The 23,607-nt window shown below is 49.4% G+C and overlaps 1 protein-coding gene across 1 annotated transcript; it reads right to left on the minus strand.

The window, feature by feature from the left end:
• Positions 1-12,314: 12,314 nt before the first annotated feature.
• Positions 12,315-22,889, minus strand: LOC128136623 (uncharacterized). The gene is given in 8 exon segments (XM_052776546.1): positions 12,315-12,359; positions 12,362-12,521; positions 12,700-12,844; positions 13,245-13,317; positions 17,326-17,383; positions 19,761-19,867; positions 21,857-21,888; positions 22,832-22,889. Coding segments are annotated over 8 exon segments (678 nt in total).
• Positions 22,890-23,607: the final 718 nt, after the last annotated feature.

The raw sequence follows: 23,607 nt of genomic DNA on the forward strand, positions 1-23,607 counted from the left end.
TAAAGCTGGCACCTACCGATTGCTGGGCTGAGTTTGCGGTGCAAGACGGCATGCAATGTTGCAGAATCGAGCTGCTATTGATTTTCTGTTGCTAGCACATGGTCACGGTTGTGAAGATTTAGATGGAATGTGTTGTATGAATTTATCTGATCACTCTGAATGGATCCATAAAGCTATACAAATGATGAAGGACCAAGTTCAAAAACTGCAGGTTAGTGATGGTTTGGGATGGTTAGACAGGCTGTTTACCCACTGGGGAATTATGGGATGGATAAGAGATCTGTTAAAAATGTTGGGAATTGTTTTGTTAGTATTGGTAGTCTTGTTATTAATTATCCCTTGTATACTCAGTTGTTTAGGAAGGATGGTACAGAATGCAATGGCTAAAGTCTGGATTGTTCAAAAACAAAAAGAGGGATTTGTGGGATACTTGGAAAGTAATGGGCACATGGTGAACAATCCAGACTCGATAGAATTGATCAATTTGTGAGCCAAGGATGTTTTGTAGGCAGCAGGCTTCAAGGACGCCTTTGTAGGCAGCAGGCTTGTGGACACATATTTAGCTAATGGTAGTAAGAGCATTCCAGACACCTTTAGAAGGCCTTGAACAGAATAAACCAGAAGACAAAAAAAGAAAGATGCCAGTTAGAAGAACACAGGTGCGCATTCCACGATAAAGGGAACTTGGCACAAAGAACCTCAATTCGGCAGCTTATCTTGACCAATTAGACTGAGACAAGTTTCGCATGTTTTAGTTAATACAACCAATTATGCCTTATGTTTATGCGCGTGTACAGTGTTGATATAACCAATCATTAGGTGTAACTAGGCGCGTGGACAGCTCATGCTAACCAATCTCTAATTTGCTTATGCGTGAACAGTAACTAGAACGAACATATAAACCGAGCTATCTTGGCAATAAAGTGGCAGCTGCTTGATCATATTGATTGTGCGCAGTGTCCGTGACTTCCGCGTCAACAGCAAGTAATCTTTATTGGAAAATGTTCTGCTATGACTGTGCTTGTGAATACTTAGCCCGGTGCAACTGTGACTCTCGGGAGGAGATTAACTCAAGGGCGTGCCTGCCTCTGTCAGCTTGATATAGCTGATAGATTATAAAGATATAACCTCCTTCCTTTTTCCTCAGATTGCATTATTTCTTCTTTTCTTGGGTACAGTTTTAGGTTACCTATGTTATAAAGACCTGGATAATTTTTCTTGAGTCAAGTTATTTAATGAATCACTCAGGACAATTACTGTTTGAGTGAATTGACTTTGGATCTTCATGAACTTCTTCCTGAAGACAAAACTGGGTTTGCATCGTTGGGACTAAAGGAGAAGAAGATACTGCAGAACTACCAGGGGGTTCTCTGAGTTTATAGTCGCACTGGTAACACTGGAAGCGAAAGCTGAATTTGCTTGCCTCTTCACCATATGTCGATAATAATAATATCGATAAAGACTATGTATTCAGTGCTATACTTTTGCACAGTTTCACAGCAATGTGCAGACATTTGAAAGTAGTGCAGGCTCTTCTCAACTCATTTCCTCTTTGAGATGGTAAAATATATTTTCTGAAAGGTAGAGAAGATGAAACTATGTCAGTTGATTTGCTTAGGCTATGCTGCTTAGGGAGCTACCGTGGAACCGATCCTTTCCGTGTCCACTGCGTTGCACCCTGGAGGTTCACCTTCCCGTGAGGGGCGGCGGGGGGCGTGTGTCATACCGACAAGTCACCTCCAGCAATCATTCCACAGGCTGTGGCTGTGCCCAGGAGGCCCGGGGGTCTCTCCCTGCCCTTGGTGGCCATGCCCTGGGCCCAGCTGCTGGGTGTCCCTGACGCCTGCTCTGCCACTCGGCTCCCAAGGCCAAGCCTGGTGCTGTTCCTCTTCTCTCGGGCCATGGCAGAAACCAAGCGTGCAGCGCAGAGACCGCCCCTATTAGCCGTCCCCTCTCTGCGCCAGAGCTAAAGCCTATGCGGCCCCGCAGCCAGGAGGAGCGGGGACTTGATGTGGCTGGACACAACCCCTTTTCCTGGGGAGAAAGGGGGGGTGATTTTGGCAGCTGCAGCCTGGAGGCAAGCCAAAGTGTACCCAGAGCCCTAGGCTGGGATGGTGGGTGCCAACAGCCCGCCACGGAAGTAAGCCAGGCTTTGAGAAACAAGTGCGTGGCGGTGAGCCTGGTGTGGTGGAAGGAAAGGTTGGTAGTATTCAGACCTGGACCATTTGGATCCGTGACCAAAGCCCAGCCAGGCAAACGGCAGCTCTTCCAAACTGTCAAAATAGCCCATTGCTGCTGTCGCCGTCACATCCCCTTGTCCCACTGAAACCAAGCTGCGCAGCCTCTCTATTAAACGCACCCGTTGGCCGTGTTTATACGGGATACAAAACGCGCTTCAGCCACGGGGTAAAAGCTTCAGAGCTCCTTTGTGACTTGAAGCTTTCCGAGAGTTCTTTGCCTACCTCGGTTTGTGGGAAGATGTTCGGATCTTACCTCAAACCCTGGCAAGTCTCCTTTTCCTTTAGGATTTAGTATTTTGAGTACTGAGAGACTGAGAGGGGTACTCTCCTTGCCATTTTGTGCGTTGGTGCCAAAATTGATCTGTACCTTCAGACTATGTAAATAAGGGCATTTATGCCACAGACATTCCTTTGGTTGTGGTGATGCCAGAGGTGAAAGACAGGGGTTTGGTTCCCTCTGCAGGAACTCTGCAGAGATGCAGAGAGCACGCATGGTTTCCTCACCATTCCCTTACCAGCGCACCAAGGGACATTTGCTGCTGCACTGTCAGGGGAGGTTTGGACTTGACGTGAGGAGACATTTCTTTCCCAAGAGGGTGGTCACACCCTGAAACAGGCTTCCTGGAGAGGTGGTGGATGCCCCATGCCTGTCAGTGTTGAAGAGGCATTTGGTCAATGCCCTTAATACCATGCTTGGAACTTTTGGTCAGCCCTGAAATGGTGGGGTAGTTGGACTAGGTGATCGTTGTAGGTTCCTTCCAGCTGAACTATTCTATTCTATTCTGCTCTGTTCTGTTCTATTCCATTCTACTCTACTCTGTTCCCTGTGCTCACCATGAGTCAAATACCGATGAGAGTGTTACTGGCCTGAAACGCCAGGGGCCTTTCAGCTCCCAGAACACTTTGAAGGACACATGACACAAAGGTTACGAGTGGAAACAGGGTATTACTTTTATTTTTCTGAGTCTGCTTCGGAGCCGATGCTCACAAGCATTAACACGGTGTGCCCGTGTAGCCAGGAGCAGGCTGATGCATTCTTCAGTTGAGCTTGAGAAGACATTCTTTGCAGCCTGGCAAAGGCAAGTCAGAGAGCTACAGAAAGTAGCAGCAGGAATACAGGCCAAGCAGTCCCTGTATCCTGAAGAGTGAGACCGTGAAGAATGAGGATCAGGACCGACCACACGCCAAAGAAGAAGAAGAAGAAGAAGAAGAAGAAGAAGGAGGAGGAGGAGCAGGAGGAGCAGGAGGAGCAGGAGGAGGAGGTGTGTGGTACCGTGGGGTATTTTCCAAAGTATGACAGGTAGAGGTGAAAAGCGTATTTTTGCGTTCGGCTACTTGCTCCGCCGCTGTGCTTCTTGGCCAACGATGCATGAAAGGCGCTCTCGTGCCGGCCCTGCGCTTGATTTGCATGCAGGGAGAGGTGAAAAGTGGCAGCTCCTGATGGGGCAGCAAGCCTGGAGCCCTTCCAAGCACAGGCTGTTTTGCCCAAGCCAGAACCCCTGGGGAAATGGAGCTAAGGGAAGAGCAGAGCTCGCTCCCGCTCCAGACTTGCGCTGGGCAAGAGAGCCCGAGAGAGCCAGGGCACGAGCGGTGCCTCGGGGGTGCAAGAGCAGCAGGCAAGGACCTAGGCGAAAGGGCCCAGAGGAGCCCTGACAAGGGGCTGTGCTCAGTGCTACAGAGGACAAGAAGCAACCCCCCGGGAGCATCCCTTGGAGCGCGCCGTGGGAGTCAGAAAGCTTCCTCCCCCCGGATGCGGGGCACGAGGGCCACCTTCGTGGAGCACGAGCAGCAGGCACCTAGCCACAACGGCCCAAAGGAGCCCTGGCGAGGGGCCGTGCTCAGTGCTGCAGAGGAAGGCAAAAAACCCCCGGGGACACTTGCTAGCCCACCGTGGGGGAAAAAAAGCCTTCCTCCCCCCAGCTGCAGGGCACGAGAGGCCATCTTCGTGGTGTACGAGCAGCAGGCAGCAACCTAGCCGCAACGGACCGGAGGAGCCCTGACAAGTGGTCCTGCTCAGTGCTGCAGAGGAAGGCAAAAAACCCCCGGGGCCCAGTGCCAATCTGCCCCGGGGGAAAATTCCTTCCTGACCCCAGAGCTGGCGATCGGCTATTCCCTGAGCACGTGAGCAAGACCTGCCTCCTGGTCCCACAGGCTGGTCATGCCTCCCAGGGGATGCCCAGCCCCAGATTTCGTCAAGGCCGCTACCCAAGACGATTTTTCTCCTTTGCAGGAAGCTCTCTCCTCCGGGATCGACCCAAGGCTCCTCCCAGGTGTCTCCCAGAGTGTTTTGACCTCTGCGTTCAGGACCGGAGATCCCAGCTACCTGCCCCAGACTCCTCCAAGTAAGTAGCTCGATACATTTTTTTTTCCTTTAGAGAAATCTCTACTCCGACAGCCACCTGAGACTCTTCCCAGGCATCTCCCAGAGTCTTTTGGCCTCTGCTTTCCGTACCTAACATCTCAGGTAGCAGCCCCAGACTCCTCCAGGGAAGCCACCCAAGATGATTTTTCTCTTTTGCAGGAAGCTCTCTCCTCCGGGATCGATCCAGGTTTCCTCCCAGGCGTCTCCCAGAGTGTTTTGACCTCTAGTTTACGAACGTAAGATCTCAGGTATCAGCCCCAGACTCCTCCAAGGAAGGTACCCGGGAGGTTTTTTTCTTTTTTGGAGGATGGTCTCCCCTCCAGCATTCCCCTGTGACTAATCCCAGTAACTCCCAGAGTCTTTTGACCCTTTCTTATAGGGACCTCAGATCCCATGTAGCAGCCCCAGACTCCTCCAAGACAGCTACCCAAGATGATTTTTCTATTTTTGCGGAAGCTCTCCCCTCCAGGATCCCCCTGTGACTCCTTCCAGGCATCTCCCAGAGTCTTTTGGCCTTTTCTTGTAGGGACCTGAGATTCCAGGTAGCAGCCCCAGACTCCTCCAAGGAAGCTACCCTTCAGGTTTTTTCCTTTGGGGAGGAAGCTCTCCCCTACGGGATCCGCCTGTAACTCCTCCCAGTAGCTCCCAGAGGCATTTGACCTCCCTTTTAGGGACCTGAGATCCTGGGTAGCAGCCCCAGACTCCAAGGAAGCTACGCAAGATGATTTTTCTCCTTTGGAGGAAGCTCTTTCCTCCAGGATCCACCCGAGACTCCTCCCAGGCATCTCCCAGTGTCTTTTGACATCTGCTTTACGTACCTAAGATCTCAGGTCTCAGTCCCAGACTCCTCCAAGGAAGCTACCCTTGAGTTTTTTCCTTTTTTGGAGGAAGCTCTTCCCTACATGATCCACCTGTGACTCCTGCCAGTAACTCCCAGAGGCTTTTGGCCTTTTCTTACAGGGACCTCCGATCCCAGGTAGCAGCCCCAGACTCCTCGAAGGAGGCTATGCAAGATGATTTTTCTCCTTTGCAGGAAGCTCTTTTCTCTGGGATTGACCCAAGACTCTTCCCAGGTACTTCCCAGAGTTTTTTGACCTCTGCTTTATGTACCTAAGATCTCAGGTCTCAGTCCCAGACTCCTCCAAGGAAGCCACCCTTGAGGTTTTTTTCTTTTTTGGAAGAAGCTGTCCCATCCAGGATCCCCCTGTGACTCCTCCCAGTAACTCCCAGAGTCTTTTGACATCTCTTTTAGGGTCCTGAGATCCCAGGTATCAGCCCCAGACTTCTCCAAGGCAGCTACCCAAGATGTTTTTTGTCCTTTGGAGGAAGCTCTCTTCTCCGGGATCGACCCAAGACTCCTCCCAGGTGTCTCTCAGAGTCTTTTGGCATCTGCTTTAAGTACCGAAGATCTCGGGTCACAGCCAGACTCCTCCAAGGCAGCTACCCAACATGATTTTTGTCCTTTTGAGGAAGCTCTGACCTCCAGGATCCACCCACCTCTCCGGACAGGCTGCAGAAGTGGGCCTATGTGTATCTTATCAAGTTCAACAAGGCCAGGGGCATGGTACTGCACCCAGTTTGGTGCAATCTCCGGTATCAGTACAGGCTGGGGTTTGAAGTGATTGAGAGCAGCCCCATGCACGACTTGGTGGATGAAGAGCTGGACATGAGCTGACAATGTGCCATTGCAATCCAGAACACCAACCGTATCCTGGGCCACATCAAAAGAAGCATGGCTGGCAGGTCGAGGGAGGGGATCCAGCCCCTCTCCTCTGCTCTGGTGAGACCCCCACCTGGCATACTGCATCCAGCTTCGGAGTCCCCGGCAAAAGAAAGACATGGTCCTGGTGGAGTGGGTCCAGAGGAGGGCCACAAAAATGATCAGAGGGAGGAGCACCTCTCCTGTGAGGAAAGGCTGAGAGAGCTGGGGTTGTTTATCCTGGAGAAGAGAAGGCTCCAGGGAGACCTTACTGCAGCCCTTCAGTACTTGAAAGGGGGCTTCTTTGAAAGATGGGGACAGACTTTGCAGCAGCACCTGTAGCGACAGGACAAGAGGGAATGCTTTTACACTAAAAGAGGGTAGATTTAGGCTAGCTCTAAGGGAGACATTTTTTACAGTGACGGTGGTGAGACACTGGCACAGGCTGCCCAGAGAGGTGGTAGCTAGATGCCCTATCCCTGGAAACATTCAAGGCCAGGTTGGACGGGGCTCTGAGCAACCTGATCTAGTTGAAGATGTCCCTGCTCATTGCAGGGGGGGGGTTGGACGAGATGACCTTTAAAGGTCCCTTCCAACCCAAACCATTCTATGATTTCTCTGTTGTTTCCCTCTTGGCTCCCATTACCTCAGGAGCCCCTGGCTCATCTCTCTTAAGACTTCACAAGTGTGTTCCAGTGTACCCCTCACGTCTTGGAGCAACAGGCCGAGGGTCCTCGCTAGCACCCCGTCCTCCTAACCTTGGCATGTCGCCCCACAGCTTGTCAAGGGCGAGCCTGATAGTATCCCTCTCCCCCTTGTGGCAGTACACACACAAACACACACCCCCTCCAGGAAACAAAACTCCAAACAGGGAGAAGAGAGAAAAAACCCCAAACCCTAGAGGCCGCAGGTTGAAAATTGAACTTACCAATCGAGAAGCGCCAGGTATACTGAAGTGACCTTTTGGCCAATGGGGAGTAAAATGACCGCAGATCAGATTCGACAAGGGTATAAAGAGGGTCCCGCCAGAGGACATTTTGGAATCAGTCCTCCCGAGAGCAGCGGATCTGCAGTCAGGGACTCCCCCTTGGGTCGGGACGCCGCCCGAGGTAACTCCTCGAGGTAGAGAGCCCTCATCTTTTAGGTGAGTGATACGCGCATTTTGAGTCATCATTTTAAATCTTAAGAATTCTTAAGAAGTCGGTTGTGTAGTATTAATTCCCCTTACATCATTGAGCCTGTGGTTTACAAAATGTTACCGGAGTTCTAACTAACTTTTTACTAAAGAATAAAGCTGAGCTTTAACACCTGTGGGATTTGATTGTGCGTGCCTCTGTAACATCCCTTCGAGTGTAGGTTAAAGCTCTGCCAAGGAGGCCCGCTAGCTCGTGAGCCAAGACCCCCTTCTCCCTTTGAGAAAGGCGAATCCCATCTGACACCAGCAGGCCTGGGGCCATGCCGGCCACCCCATTATCGAAAAACCCAAAAGTCTGGCGGGGACACCAGCCACGACCCACGTATTAACGGACCAGGTCCGTCTCTTTCTTCCAGTGTCGCTGCCCGCAACTGGAAGGAGAGAGGGAAAAATAACCCGTGTTCCAGATTCCCCTCCCAACCATCCCAAGGCCCCAAAGTCTCTTTCGATCGCCCTCGGACCACGCGTTGCAGCTTCGTCGCCACCCAGGCGGAAGAGCAGTAGTGGGCAATAGCCCGTGGGCCGTCCCAGGCTAGGAAGTTTCCCAGTGCTGCCCTGAACCCGGGCCCCGGGGAGGCAGCAGGCTTCCCTAAGAGGAGGCTCTGTCCGGCATCTCGGACCCTCTGTTCCCCTCAGAAGGGAGTCACCCACACCCCTAAGCCGTCTTTGCTTCCTCGGGGAGGCGGTCGTAGGGTAGGGGGTAGGCCTTTCTGACCGTGGCAACACCTCTGGCGTAGCTAGTCCGAGCTCCACAGCCTTCCTGGACTGGCCTTCCACCTCCGGAGCCTCAGGCACCTGGGAAGGTGAGGAGGGGGTTCACCTGCCGCCCCCAGCCTGGCCTCGCCTCCTTTCCTTTTTCCTTTCCTTTCCCCTTTCCTTTCCTTTCCTTTCCTTTTCCCTGTCCTTTCCTTTCCTTTCCTTTTCCTTTCCTTTTCCTTTCCTTTTCCCTGTCCTTTTTCTTTCCTTTTTCCTTTCCTTTCCCTTTCCCTTTCCCTTTCCTTTCCTTTTCCTTCCCTTTCCCTTTCCCTTTCCCTTTCCCTTTCCCTTTCCCTTTCCTTTTCCTTTCCTTTCCCCTTTCCTTTCCTTTTTCCTTCGCTTCGGAAAGGGCTGGGGGTGGCGCGGCCCCTGGGCCGAGACCTGCCGCTCCGCTCCGCTGCGGGCCGGGCCGGCTCCGGGGCAGCTCGCCTCGGCGACCGACTGCCGGTTGCAGTGACAGCCGGGCAGCGGCCCCAGGCTGCTCCAAGGAAGCTCCCGGAGACGAGGGTTCTCCTCTGGAGGAAGCTCTCTCCGCCGGGAGCCACCCGCCACTCCGTCCGTCCTCGGGTCCCCCTTGTCCCGGCAGGCTGCGCTGGGGCCCGGGAAGGGCCTCGGGAGAGCCCCGGGGCTGCGCTGGGGCCGGGGCCGGGGCCGGGGCCGGGGCCGGCTCTGTCCTGGCGGCGACCCCCCCTGCGGCGGGGGCACGGGAGGACCCCCTTTGGTCCGCCCCGGGACCCGGGACGGACTGACAGCGCTGCCCTCACAGCGGGGGGGGGACGGACTGACTGACAGCGGCGGGGCGGGGGTGTCGCCCCCCCTCCAGGCGCTGGGGGACGGCATCGCATCCCCCTCGGCCGCCCCTTCCTTCCCCAGGCAGAAGAAACGGCGGGGGGGGCAGGGCGGCAGACAAAAGGGGGTCCCTCGCCTCCCCTGCGACACACGGCCATGGGGGCTTCCTCCCCTGAACCGCTCCGCTCTGCCACAGATTGCCGCCAGGTCCCCGCTAGCAAGTGGGCCCGGGGTTCAAAAAGCAAGTGTCCGTGTGTGTGTGTGCAGGGGGGGGCGTGGGGGCTGTGTATCTAGCTCGCTAGCTCTCTCTCTCTCGAGCTAGTGCAACTGTAATTGCCAACAAGCGGTAACAGCAACTATCGATCCCAGGAGCACCTGGTGTCTATACAGTATTTTGATACAAACTTATCATCTCCAAGAAAGTAAATCGCAAAAAAAGCAAAGCCAGCAGCAGGACAAGCAGCGCCGGGGCAGAGGAGATTCCCCCTTTTGGGGAGGGAGTGGGTAAGTAGCACAAAAACGCCCGGCGGGAGGAGGAAAAACGGAGAAGCCTTTTCCAGTTCCGACTTCCCTCACCCACGAGCTCTCCGGCCTGATCACGCTGACTTCAGCAGCTAGGAGCATCAAGGTCCACAGTCACCAGTGCCGACAACACGGCACCGGTGCCACGAGCCCAGGTACCGCTGGAAGTGATGTCAGATGCAGAAAACCCTGTGGTAGATTAGAAAGTCCTGTTCTAAATTTAGTCAGTTAGCCAAGATCAGCCTGATCTTTTCCAGTCTTCCTGTTTAATGATGCCTCACCTGGAGCACCAATGCTGATCCTTTCTGTCCTTCCTCATGGATGGTGCGTCCCTCTTGGCAGGAAAATGAACCACTGACCCGATACAGAGCGACTGAGCGGTCAAAGCGAGGAGGGGATACCTCCTCAAAGGACCACCGAAGACCAGCCGAGACCCACGCACGTGCGGAGAAGGCACCTGATGCGTCAGGGTTACGTCCTGCTACGCGTATGCATCAGATAGTTTGAATATGTATTAGGTAGGAGTAGTTTGATAAATTAGATGCAACTGTTACTGTATAAAAGGGACACAGCTGATGAATCTGGCGTGCTTGATTTGTGCAAAGTCCACGGAGCACCCTGCGCAGAACAAAACATTATCTCTCCCGCCTGTGTGAGATTGTTCTCTTGCACACCGTGTACCGAATCCGCTTTTAGGACAACAGAAGCAAGCGTGCGGCTTTTTCCAGCCTTTATGGGATGCCAAGGGGAAGAGAGGGAAGAGCTTGCTTGTTTCTGCTTGTTCTTTTTTAAGTACCTTTCCCTTTCCTTTAAGAAAGCGGCCACTGCTTTAAAGAACAAGGTGCTTTCTCCAAGTTAAAAGAATGCCTATCATCCCAGTTAAAATAAAAACCATTTTTGTTTAGATTTCATTAACCCATGTTCTTTATCATCTAAAACGATTTTTCCAAAATGGATGCACATTTTGCCCATAATTCTGTAATGGCATTTTCCGGACTGAGACATCAAAATGTCTTTGTGTGTAGGTTGTAGCCTCAGCCAGCCCAGCTCTTGCAGGGTAAAGGCCCTTTCTTATGCAGCTGCATCTAAGATCAGGGAAGTGGGACATCCTCCTCCTGACAGAACCAGTGCTAAAGAAGACCAACTCACGGATAGCTTCCCTTATTTATGGCTTGTTCTCCGTCTGGTCAACTCTCTATCCATTCCCTGGTCCTCACCGCTGTTCGTCTCATTGTACAGCCCCCCAGCAGAAGGGACCGAACCCTGGTGCACTCAGCCTGTACCACGGTTTGTGGGACAGGCCTAAGGAGAACGGCATAAATGGAACCAGTTTCTCAACCCCATTTCTTCTTGGAGGGAAAGCATTCTTTCACTGCTGACGGGAGTCCGGGAATGAATACAGAGGCGTATAGGGTGGATAATCCATGCACCACGGTGGCAACAAGCCAAACAGACCCCGTGTTGCCTTATCTGACTCATTTAGAGCATCGCCTCATTCTGCCAGACACATTACCCCGTCAGACGGCCACACGTCGCTACTGCTGCAGTAACCACCAGTAACACAGTGTTATGCGTTAGACCAGCATTGTGCATGTACGTGCTGACGGTGCCTCAGCTCAGGAGAGGGCTGAAGAATGACGGTTTATTGCAAATGCGCTAGCGTGATGGCAAAAAGCTGCCTGAGCATGCCCTAGGCACATCTGAAATCTTAACTCCCAGCCTCATCCCACTACGTATCAAAGGCATAAATAATGACACACCTTGTAGCAGAGTGGTAAAATCTAATCCAAAACATTTTCACCAATTTTGACCTTTTTAATGCTGTGAAGCATAGGGCAGCAGTCCATCCAATACTAGAAACCTCTACTTCTTCTTCTTGGAGGGAAGGAGTGTTTTCTGCCAGGGTAAGACTGATTAAAATAACACACAGTTCCAAGCTTGTTTTATTAGAGTCTCATACAATGATTTTCAAATGTAAAATTCCCGATTTATGACACTCAAGGACCAACACCTTAAAGCTTGTTGCTCTTTTTCCAAAACCTCTAGGTTGTGAAGAAAAAGACATTCGAACCCAACATCTTCAGTACGTTAATTTGAAAACGTACACAAAGTCGAATTTCATTTTAAAGCATTTAATAGCGGAGACAAGCAATGCGTAAAGCTGAATTACAAAAGAAACAATACAACCTGACATTCATGCTACAAGTTTACCTTTCCACAACCATGAGTACTTCCAGGTCAGTTCTTTCCAACAAAGAGATGCTGTAGTGGCGAGAAGATTATGCTGGGGAAACAACAACAACAAAAAACCCCCACGTTGTACCTAAAATACTTCTCTGAGAATTGTAACAACAAGGTAATTTCTGTCCACCAGAAAGACACAACCCCAGCACAAAATAATACAGAGGAAGACCAAAAAAGTAGAGGAAACATAAAGAACAACCTGTGCCGTAACGGTCTAGTCTCAATAGTTAAGGGGACTGGCATACATTATGATTAACAAGGCGTTTTATTCCTTCCAAAACTAACCCACCTATCAAACAGTTACTGCCGACGTTCAACACGTGCTGTGCAGTGAACAGACCACTCTTGCGGCACACAGCTTCGACAGCTTTAGAGCACTCCTTCAGTCAGCAATGCCCAGCAACTGTTGGCGGGGCTCCTTTCATGTCGGTTTGAAATGGTGTCTTTGGGACACCAAAGTTACAAAGGCCACAGTTGCTAAGCGGCCAAATAAAGGCCATACTTGCCTTAAGGGGACTGAAGGTCCCTCCCAGGAAGGCCTCGCGAGAAGGGGCAGTGTGTAAAAGTCCTTTAGAAACTGGGCTGGAGATGGCACTCCTCAGCTGATAAAAGCCACAGCCTATGAGGGCTGTGACTGAGGTCAGCAACCCTCCCCTGAGGAGTTTTTTCCCCAAAGACAGCTCAGAAGAGGACCATTTCCTGGGAATGTTGCACCTTACCACAAGACAAAAGGACATCCCTGAATGCTCCTTTGCCTTGGCAGACTTTGGTTTAACCACAGAAAAGAGGTACCCATTCTTCAAGAGAACGGAGAATCACCTGAACTGCCAGAATCAGGCACAGGCTCGGACAGAGCCAGGACTGCACCTGCTCGTAGCTGCAGTAGTCGTACCTTCTCCAGAACCTGGAGAGACCTCTTCCTTCTGACTCCACGTTTCCTTTGTTCACCATTTGGTCCAGTTGCTGCAGTAGCTGCACCGCACCCTCAGCCTGACCGGTTCCTGTTCTTTGTTCAAGGTTAGATCCCACAGGTGCCCCTGTAAGAAACAGCAGCAAGAACAAAAACACAAGCTCGCTCTCTCCACACTCCCTGCAGACCCAACGGCAGACCCTGAAACCGAGAGGTGGGTCCAGGCTCTGACTGACGTCACGCCTGGGAGCTTTCAAAGCAATCACAGTGCAGACTGGTTTGGAGGTAGGCTCCCATCTCACAGCCCAGCTCTGAAAGAGCTACGGAGCCTGGCTCTATGGGTGGGAATTGCTTACAGCCAAAATCATTGCTGACCTACTGCTCTTCGGTGGTTCTAATTCCTAGTCTCACGTGCCGGAAAATACCAAACACCACTTTTAAAGGAAAACTAATGCCAATGTCATCCTTGCAGCTTTTGATATTGTATGACCAATTCGAATGAAACAAGCCAGGAATTCCTTACTTACACAAACTCACTCGGTTACAGCCCACAGTAAGGGATGCTGGACTAAACTCACGCTCATCTTCTTTGGAGGAATTCTGAAAGGAAAAGGAACCCAAGAACTTTCACACCATTGTTGAAAATATTTTGATAAAGAAATTAAAATCTAATTATATAAAAGAGTTTGGTTTAATTAAGAAGTAAAAAATTGTGAAGCATAGGTATGGGAGTGTTAAGTTTGAAATGTAGTCATAGGAACTTAGGAAGTTTAGAAAATGTACTATGTGTGACTGTAAGAATTCAAGTATTGTCTAAAATCAGTTAACCACAGAAACTTTGGCAAAGATTTGTTGGTTTGTAGTGTTTTGTTTTAGGAAACTAGGGAAACCGTTATGGACGCCAGTTTGCTGCCTGGAAACCCCTTACCCTTCCCACCTCGATCTAATTATCGAGGATTCCAATCAGTAGAGTTAAGTGAGATTAACCAATGATTGTTTTAACATAAGACTATTAATAAGATGGTGTGACTGAAGGACCAATTATTAGAAAGGTTAAATTTAAGAATAGACATAGTATGCATTTTTATGTAAACTAATATAGATGATGGTGAGAATCGTACTGCGCAGAATCACCGAAGAGAGGTCAAGAAGCGGACAAGTGAGGAAGACTATGGAAGACCACCAGAGGGCTTCTGAAGACCACCAGAGACCTTCACTGCGCTTGCGTAAAGGACATTTACATATGTTAATAGTTTCCCGGAAAACTAATGATTATGTATAACATTTCTCGGAAATGTAGTGAATATGTATAACAGGTGTGCATTTAACCTGCATAGTTAAACCAGACAGATGCACACGATAGGTGGAGCGATCCCCCGTGTGCCCAACGCTGCAATAAAGGAGTGCCTGCTTCTTAACTTCTCATTGCTGTTAAGGAGTTTTATTCCGGATTTCGGCAACACCATGTAAAATTCTGTTCTACAGATCTTTGTTTCTTTGCTTGCTTGCTTGAAGAACTAAAAGGCAAGGTCTACTCTCTTGTTCTGTGACTTTATTTTCTTTCCTGCTACTATGAGGACTTTCTTCACCAATATCTTTCTACCCCTCCCTCCTCAGGACATTCCCAGGCCTAACATAAAGCTGGAATTCATGGACTAGACTTTAATAGAGCAGATAGACAGTAAAAGAGGAACAGCAGCTATGGCACAGACAGAGATTTTAAAAAACATCGACAGAGGTGCTGTGGGGAATAACAGCTGCTGGACAATACAGGCCCCTAGACATCAGCCCTGCTAAGACACACTCATAGGAAGCAGAGTAACAGGGCAGGGACAAAAGTGAAAAGTGCCAGAAGCAAGAGGTGAGCCAGGAATACCCATTCGCAAGGCTATCAGCAATACAAAGGACCACAAACAACAAAACCACCAGGTAAGCTTCTTTAGGAGAAAGTAGAACAACTTTGTCACAGAGATAAGAGAAGAGAAGAATAGATCCCTCCCTGATGGTGCTTCTCTTGCACTAAGCTCAGGTTCATGTGAAATTCCAAACTTCAGATGGCCAGAGATCTTTGCAGTTTAGTCTCGGAGCATTAACTAAGGTAGCAAAATTATCTGCAGTGACAGGCTGAGCGTCTCCCCGTTCTTTCTTCCTTGGACTTCTACTGGTGCTCCTGCTAAGCAGAAAGATGCACAGGCTCAACTCCAATCATCCTGACCAGACAGCCTCCTGTCAAAATCGCAGGCCTGGAAGGCATTTGGGTGAGAGCTGAAAATGCAATCTATTCAACAGCCATGTGACTGCGGCACTTCCATGCTCCTCCTTCTGAATCGACTGCCGATGCTGTAAAGTCAGTCCTACGTGTACTAAGCAGACAGATTTCCTTCATGTTTTAACGAGACCCTTCCCTTTTCGAGATGCACTCTAGAACACCAGCTGGATTTGGATCCAAAGTCATACACTGCTCATAAACTGAACAAGAGCCCTGGAGGAATGACCAGAAGAATCCTGAGAAAGTACAGGCACTACTGAGATGGCTTTTTCTAAACCCGATCTTTCTTCTCATCCTGAATACCAGAAGAAAACAAATGGAAAGCAAACCAAATGGAAGGCATGTCACAGAAGCACCTGGCTCTGATCTCCTAAAAAAGCACACGAGGGAGAGGTCATCTGCTCAGGATTCCATGCGGTGCTCCTGACATCTGGTCTGGTATTCATAAAGACACCAGTTTGTGTCTGGAGCTCCCTCCCAGCGTAACAGTGCCCTGACTAGTGCAAATTGCAGGTACGAGTCATGGTGGCACAAGCATCTCTTCTGGAGAAGGTTCTTCTCACCTGAACTGGTATTTACCAAGTTGATGATTCACTCATCCTAGTTCCAGTTTACCTGGAAAGAGCTCAGGACATGTCCTCCCACATCAGTTAACACAGTAGGAGGTTACGGTGACGTCTGCCACCTACCACATCATTTCTCAGGGTCCAACATGCTAACCTGGAGCTCCAGCTTCCGAGGACCCTAATGTTTGGGAAATTCAGCCACTGTACAAGGAGCGGAGGCATTCTGGGGACAGCGATTATAGCAAAGCGGGGAATAAAAAAAAGCATCTTTCAGAGGATGACCTTATCCCACCAACAGAGTGTTTGGAGCACCTGAGGAAAGAAGCCAGAAAGGGCACGTGTAGAGAGACCTGTCACTAATCCTGCAAAGGTGAGCCGAGGGGAATAAAAAGGGATACAGGGTTTAGAGACAAATCAGCCTGCTTGTTTTAGAGAAGTTCTTCTGTACTGAAGGCTCCTGAGGAGTTACCAGGCAGTCTCCTTCCTATCTTGAAAATCCAAGAAACCTGCCAAAAACCCCTCTTCTGAAAGAAAGTTTTGGGCTTACAACAAGGTGAGGGCTGTTTCAATACAGGAGTTTACCTGTGCAGGCTGAAGGTAACCATGCAACTAGCAGCACCTGAAATTGCAGGCCACTGTATATGCAGGGGATCCCTGCAGGGCAATTACGCTGAGATTGGCCCTCTGAAACCAGTCCTACAGCAGCAAGCAGGCAGTATGCCCCGGCCAGCAGGCAGCAAGCCCACAGACGATATTTGCGTAAAGGCTCAGCCAGTTGTGGAGAGGTCCAAAAGGTTTCTGAAATGGGGGCAGCACATCATCCTGCAGAAACACGCAGAAATCTGGGCATCTGATGCAACTGTTCACCTCCCAAGGAATGGTGGGAGAAGCAGCTGTTCCTTTTATACCACCAGGCAACTTCCTTTCCGGACAACCCCAAGAGGAATAAGTTTGCCTCCTCGGAAAAGACTCTCTCCAAAGAGCTGGAGAGGGAAGGCGGCCAGGAAGGCAATAGCATGGCAGGGGTTTGAACTAAATGCAGAACGGCTATCAGGATCCAGAAAATGGATGTAATGCACTGGGAGGATGGGCAACAGCCAGGAGGAGGAGAACAGGGGGGGTGAGGGAAGACCCTCCTACCTAAAGGGTGTGCCTAACAGCAGCTCTGTCAGAGCAGCCTTTTAGCTTGTGGGCTAAAAGAAAAAGAATCTCACCCTCCTGACAAGGTCTCTGGAGAACAGTGGGTTTAGAAAGCAACTGCCAATCCCTCTGGAACAATCCTGTCGTAAATCTGCCTTCTGATGACATAGCAAGAAAAGGCATGACACCGTTTCAAGAAGAGGGAGATGCCTGCAAAGCCATCTGCACAGAGAAAAGAAACTGGTGAGGAGTGGCAAGTACTCGCACTGAAGCCAGTGTCAAGGTGTCAGCACCCACTCTTGGCCCTTCATGGAGTTCTGCACAAAGGAGCATGTGAGGTAAAAGAGGACTGGAGTCTCTTGAAGACAAGGCAGGGCATCCTTCAGGTTCAGCTCCGAGAGGCTAAGCTCACCCCTAGAGTTTGTAGCTTCACAGTCAGAAAAGCCTGTGTTGGCTCCCGGTCAAACTCATCCCGTGGCTAAGTTTGATGAGCAGGAATCACAAATGCCTCCATGCAGGTGATGCAGGTGAAAAGGGAAAAAAAGTTACCTGAAGGCATTTTTATGCTTGCCACTTTAAGAATCTAGGACTAAACAGATGCTATTGTCTCTTTCTGAATATTCTGTAGCTTACCGTTTCAAATCCATGCTTTGCTTTACTCGTATGGCAAACACGCCCGGCTCCAGTTCGAAAAATAAGTCAAACAGGTAAGAACTGAGTTTACCAGAAGTCACAAAAAGGAAGCAATCTTGTAAATGGCTGCTCAAGTATTGTATTTCATTAGAAAGCAGGGGTTTAGCACCTCCCTCTAAGCCAACAAGATAGATACCCTTAATCTGTATTTGTACTCATGTTTCAAAGTCTCATTTAAAAAATGAAAATCGGCACTCACTCCAGTATTAGGCTTTCTGCTTTTCTAGTAAGCCCAACAAGCAGTTAAAGAGAAAAACAGCGTGACGTGACAGGGAAAGGGGGATGAGCAGCGAGGTGACAAAATTGCAAATCCTACAAGATTACTAACACAAAGAGAAGGGCAGGTAGCAAAGAACCGTAGAAAGATCTTACAAGACTCGGTCGTGGAGCAATAAAAAGGCAGAGAGGTACAAAGTGATACACGTGGGGAAAACCGGTCCTGGCTTCACACACAAAATAGTGCTCTTGGAGCTGATCAGCATCACCTGGAGATTCCGATAGCTCAACACTCAATAGCACTCCAAGAAAACCCAAATCCAAATGCCCCAGGAGGACTTACGAGCAAAAGAGCTTCCCAAAAAGAAAAAAAAGATCAAGAAGTGGTCTGACTACAGCAGGCAAACTCCTTCCCAGGGTGGGGGAATGCTCAGACTGAATGCTCAGCTCTTCAGTCTAACAGAGTAACCAGAAAAAAATGACAGAAGGCTTGAAGTTGATGCCTGACCGGTTTAATCTTGAAATCAAGAATACACTGTAGAATTATTAACTGTTTTAATCTTTTCTGGAATAGCCTAACTGCTGGGGCAAGACACAGGACTAAGAGAGAACTGCCAGACTGGACCATGAAATAGCCCTTTCTGGCCTTGTATTTTATGCATCTACAACTCACGCCTTGGCTAAAAGAGATTAGAAAGCATTCTGGATCCTGGTCTCATTCTTCACTCATGTCCAGCAGTTTTATTGTGACTAGAAACTGATGGAGGGGGTGGGGTGGGGAATGAAAGGACTACATCTGTATGAGCAGGAAAAGAACTGGCTTCAGACTTCTCCCATTATAACCTCTGCATGAAATACATTTGGGAATTGGGTAGAATAGAAGGCAACAAGGGAGATGATTTGACATGGTCTGTACGTCGCCATGGAAGGGGAAAGGTGAGCATAAACACTTCCGACCACAACGCTGGATCTGGGACTCTCTGCCACATACTTGTGAATGTTAAGTACAGACACGAATCGTCTGTTTTTAAAAGCTACACTCCATGAAAGAAAGAAGCCTGCCAGACTATAACTAACAATGGGCCTGCCTCTGAAAGGTAATCAAGAACTAAGCTTGAAGTTAGCTACCACAAGCCAGCATTGCACCCTCGCACTGAAGGCGGCCAACAACACCCTGAGCTGCGTTAGGAAGAGTTTTGCCAGCAGCTCGAGGGAGGTGATCCTTCCCCTCTGCTCAGGGCTGCTGAGGCCAGTCTGTGTGCTCTGTCCACACTGGGCTCCCCAGGACGAGACTGGGACTCACTGGGGTGAGCCCAGCAAAGGGCCACAAAGATGATGAAGGGACTGGAGCACTCTTCATATGCGGAGAGGCTGGGACTCTTCAGCCTGGAGAAGGCTCAGGGGGCTCTTACCAATGTACACCTGATGGGAAGGAATGAAGAAGAGGGAGCCGGGCTCTCCTCAGCAGCGCCTTCTGGCAGGACAAGAGGCAAAGGGCACAAACTGCAAAACATGAAATTAAAGCTGAACACAAGAAAAAACTTTCTGACTGCAACTGTGGTCGAGCACTGCAATCGGTTGCCCACAGAAGTTGTGGCGTCTCCACCCTTGGAGCCCACTCAAAACCTGAGGGGACACGTCCTGGGCAACCTGCTCTGGGTGACCCTGCTTGAGCAGGAGGCGTTGGACTCGATGATATCAAAGGTCCCGAAAACCACAATGCTTCTGCGCAAGCCACAGACAGAGATCTCTGCCTCAAGCCGAGAGGCAGCAGTCATCAGCCGACGCAGAGGAACAGGCTGGGAGGCAGCTAGAAAACTGTTCCCAGTTCCTCCCTTGTCATCCCTGCCTCAGCTGTGCAAGCCAGTGCACTGCTTTGTCGAGCTGCCCAGTTCTCATCCCGCTGTGATTCTACAGGTAACGTTAACACAAAGGAGTTAAACGGGAAGAGCTCTAGTTAACGGCATGGGAACCTGAAAGCACGGGAGAACTTTTCTCCAAACATGGGCAAAGCTGCTTAGATTCTGTCACCTAGGGAAGAGAAGGAAGAAGACAAATGGGCCAAAGGGTTACACAGGAATGAAATACGAGGAAGGCGCAAGAGACATCAAAAACATTGATATGTGCCCTGGAAGGCTACTTTGTAGTCAACTGACCTGCCCATACCCGACTGTGGGCGTGAGGCCTCTGCTCTGACTTCCACTCTTCTCCTCTTCACCATTTCTTCCACTGCAGCACTTCCTGACACTTCTTTTCTTCTCTTGACCTTCAAAACATTGCAAACGTGGTATTGATAAAATTTGATTTTGACTTTTTCTGGCAGGTTGACCCTGGCTGAATGCCAGGTGCCCACCAAAGCCGTTCTATCACTCCCCCCCGCCCCTCAGCTGGACAGGGGAGAGAAAATACAACAAAAGGGCTCGTGGGTTGAGATAAGGACAGGAGAGATCACTCACCAATTACCATCACGGGCAAAACAGACTCAGTTTGGGGAAAATTAACTGAATTTATTACCAATCAACCAGAGTAGGGTAATAAGAAATAAAACCAAATCTCAAAACACCTTCCCTGCACCCCTCCCTTCTTCCCGGGCACAACTTCACTCCCGGATTCTCTACCTAACCCCCCCAGCGGCGCAGGGGGACTTTGGAATGGGGTTTACGGTCAGTTCATCACACGTCATTTCTGCCGCTTCATCCTCTTCAGCGGCAGGACTCATCACACTCTTCCCCTGCTCCAGCGTGGGGTCCCTCCCACGGGAGACAGTCCTCCATGAACTTTTCCAACGTGGGTCCTTCCCACGGGCCGCAGTTCTTCACGAACTGCTCCAGCATGGGTCCCTTCCACAGCATGCAGTCCTTCAGGAGCACACTGATCCAGCGTGGGCCCCCCACGGGGTCACAAGTCCTGCCAGAAAACCTGCTCCGTGGGCTCCTCTCTCCACAGATCCGCAGGTACTGCCAGGAGCCTGCTCCAGCGCGGGGTTCCCACGGGGTCACAGCCTCCTTCGGGAACCCACCTGCTCCGGCGTGGGGTCCTCCACAGGCTGCAGGTGGAGATCTGCTCCACCGTGGACCTCCATGGGCTGCAGGGGGACAGCCTGCCTCACCATGGTCTTCACCACGGGCTGCAGGGGAATCTCTGCTCCGGCGCCTGGAGCATCTCCTCCCCCTCCTTCTGCACTGACCTGGGGGTCTGCAGGGTTGTTTCTCTTACGTGTTCTCACTCCTCTCTCCAGCTGCCATTTCTGTATGTCCCAGCAACTTTTTTTTTCCTTCTTAAATATGTTATCACAGAGGTGTTACCACTGTCGCTGATTGGCTCGGCCTTGGCCGGCGGCGGGTCCGTCTTAGAGCCGGCTGGTATGGGCTCTGTCGGACATAGGGGAAGCTTCCAGCAGCTTCTCACAGAAGCCACCCCTGTAACTCCCCCCCCCGCTGCTACCAAAACCTTGCCACACAAAGCCAATACAATTTTCTATTCTAGAACAAAAGTCAGACTTAATATACATCCGTATTTCGCAACATTGTCCAGGCTTACACAACAAAACCCAAAAAATTATTCAGGAATAAAAGATTAGCTGCCTTATTCAAACAGAAGGTAAGCACTGAGAGGCCATCCAGAGAATTATGCTCAACAGTTTTAAACAAGAACTACTGCTTCCCAGGACATCCTATTTGCTCCATTTTTAGAGGAGGGCCTAGGAACGTAATTAGCAGGAACGTAATGCTAGCAGAGAGAGCGGGATTTTCTCTGGGGGAATTTGGACAGGACACCTTCACTAATTCACTCCATCTTCAGACACTTACCTGTATTGAAAACAAACCCACCCTGAGCTCTCACTAAACAACAACTTTCCAAAGAAGCTTAACTTTGTTGTTTTCGACACGTACAGCACTTAGGAAACTACTTAATTATTCAGCAATATTGACCTCATACAGACTCTCACAGTGAAGAAACCTTTTGACAGCTCAGCTCAGACTTGCCAAAAACACATTTAACTGAAGCCAGCACGGCTCTCACGTCCTCAGGCAGGACTTCATTCAAAGTCCGCTGGAATTGACAGGAAGGTTTCCCTCAACTTGGATGGTTCTAGGTGAGAATTCACTCCCACCTGACACTGCCTGACTGACACCCTGAAACAGGAGAACTATAGCATTGCCTAGATATATATTCTGCTTCTCCAGACTACTTGGAATATCACTTTTTAAAAAAAAAAAACAACACACAAAACAAAACCACACACGCAACTTACAAGCTCATCACTGCCCTTGTTTACTTCTTTACCTGTAACAGAGGTATTATAAAATCTGGTGAATATTTGGTGACTGGACTTTCTTTAACCAACTTTAAAGGACATTTTTGCATTGTACCTCACTTCCTGAGAACAAGATAAACGACTTAGAAACAATGCTGGACTTCCATATGATATCTTGAAACTGAAGAACTGCAAATACAGCTCTTTCAGAATTCCTGGCTGTGAATAACACATGCCAATGGGATGGGGACAATTGCTTTGGACTACTTGTCCATTTGAGAAAGGAGATCTGAATATCTACTAAGCGCTCACAAGAAAGACCAGCAGCAGCTTCTCCCAGGGACCAATAATCAGAACAGGAAACAGTAAGAAAAAACACTCAGTTTTCACAACAGAGGAGGTTCAACGCAGAGTCCCACAGAGGTCTCAGCTGGGGCCTGAGGCTGGTCAGGGAATTCATAGAAAACCTGGAAAATGAGACACTAGGGAGGTGACAACAGTTGCTAATTATACAAAAGACATTAGTACCGTTATTACTATCATTATTTAGAAAAACAAATGCATTCTTTCTTTAGGAAAATAGAAACAAAGAGTGTGAAGTTCAACGTCAACAAATGTAGTCAAGCACAAGGAAGAAAAACACGTGTTCCATATGTATGTACTGGCTCCAGCCTAGCTACTGACATTCAAGAATGAAGGCTGGGAGCCACTGGGCATTGCTTCATAAAAATACTAGCTGAAGAGTCAGCAGTGGGTGAAAAGGCAAAGAGAAATTCTAGACATTTTCAAAAAGCAATACAGGACAAAAGAGAACACATTGCTATGCTCTATTTCAAATCCATGGTACAGCCATACTGCACGCAGTTTTGCTCCCTCTAATTCAAAGACACAGTGGAGGAAGGGAAAGGGAAAAGCAAGACATAGATCGTAGATGTTTCCAGACATTATCCAAACATAACCATAGTGACTCACCACAAGATAGGTTTTGCTGAAAAGAGCTGAGTTCTAGATACATAGTGCAAGGTCCCATGGACCTGCTTCATCTCCTACCTCTAACTCCTTGACAGCACTTTCAGTGGTGTCGAGATCCGGAGCGCTGTGAAACAAACAGAGAGAGTTAGTCCCACCCCAACCAAAAAGCAACGGAGCTACATTCCTTGTAAGAGTTTAAACAACAACAAAACATCATTCCCATTGCACAGAGAAAATACTTAGCAGGCAAATGAATTCCCAGTTTATTGTTCTTAAAAAACATCCATTCTTCCACAAGGACTGTTCCTTTGCAATTTTCTGCCCGTTTGTATTTTGTGCGTCTGAGGAAACAAAGGATCAGAGATCAGATCTTTTCAGTCGATCCTCAGTAACCTTTAGGATTGGGGTTTTTGACAAGGTGCCCTCAAACCAGCACCTTTCTCTTCCAGTCTATTGCAATGCCATTCTGCTCAAGGGACTAAAAGAAGGAACCGGCAGGACGTGTCTCTTAATCCCCTCCACAGCGCAAACCTGCAGAGGAACGGGCCTTCACGGCATTGGGGCTAGGCCCTGTGATGCTGGGAGCTGTGTACTGCCTGCATCAAACTGTGTTCCCAACTAGTAACTACATCTTTTGTAAGCCAGCTTCTCAAAAGTTGTTTGCTGCTAGGTATCAGCCAACAATAAAATGCACAGGGAGAGAGAACGTCTCAAAGAAAAGCTGAACCCATGAAGAAGTAAACAAATGTCGCACAAATGTCACTTGGAAATAAGGA

The sequence above is a fragment of the Harpia harpyja genome, chromosome Z, assembly GCF_026419915.1.
Source record: "Harpia harpyja isolate bHarHar1 chromosome Z, bHarHar1 primary haplotype, whole genome shotgun sequence".
Taxonomy (NCBI): Eukaryota; Metazoa; Chordata; class Aves; order Accipitriformes; family Accipitridae; genus Harpia; species Harpia harpyja.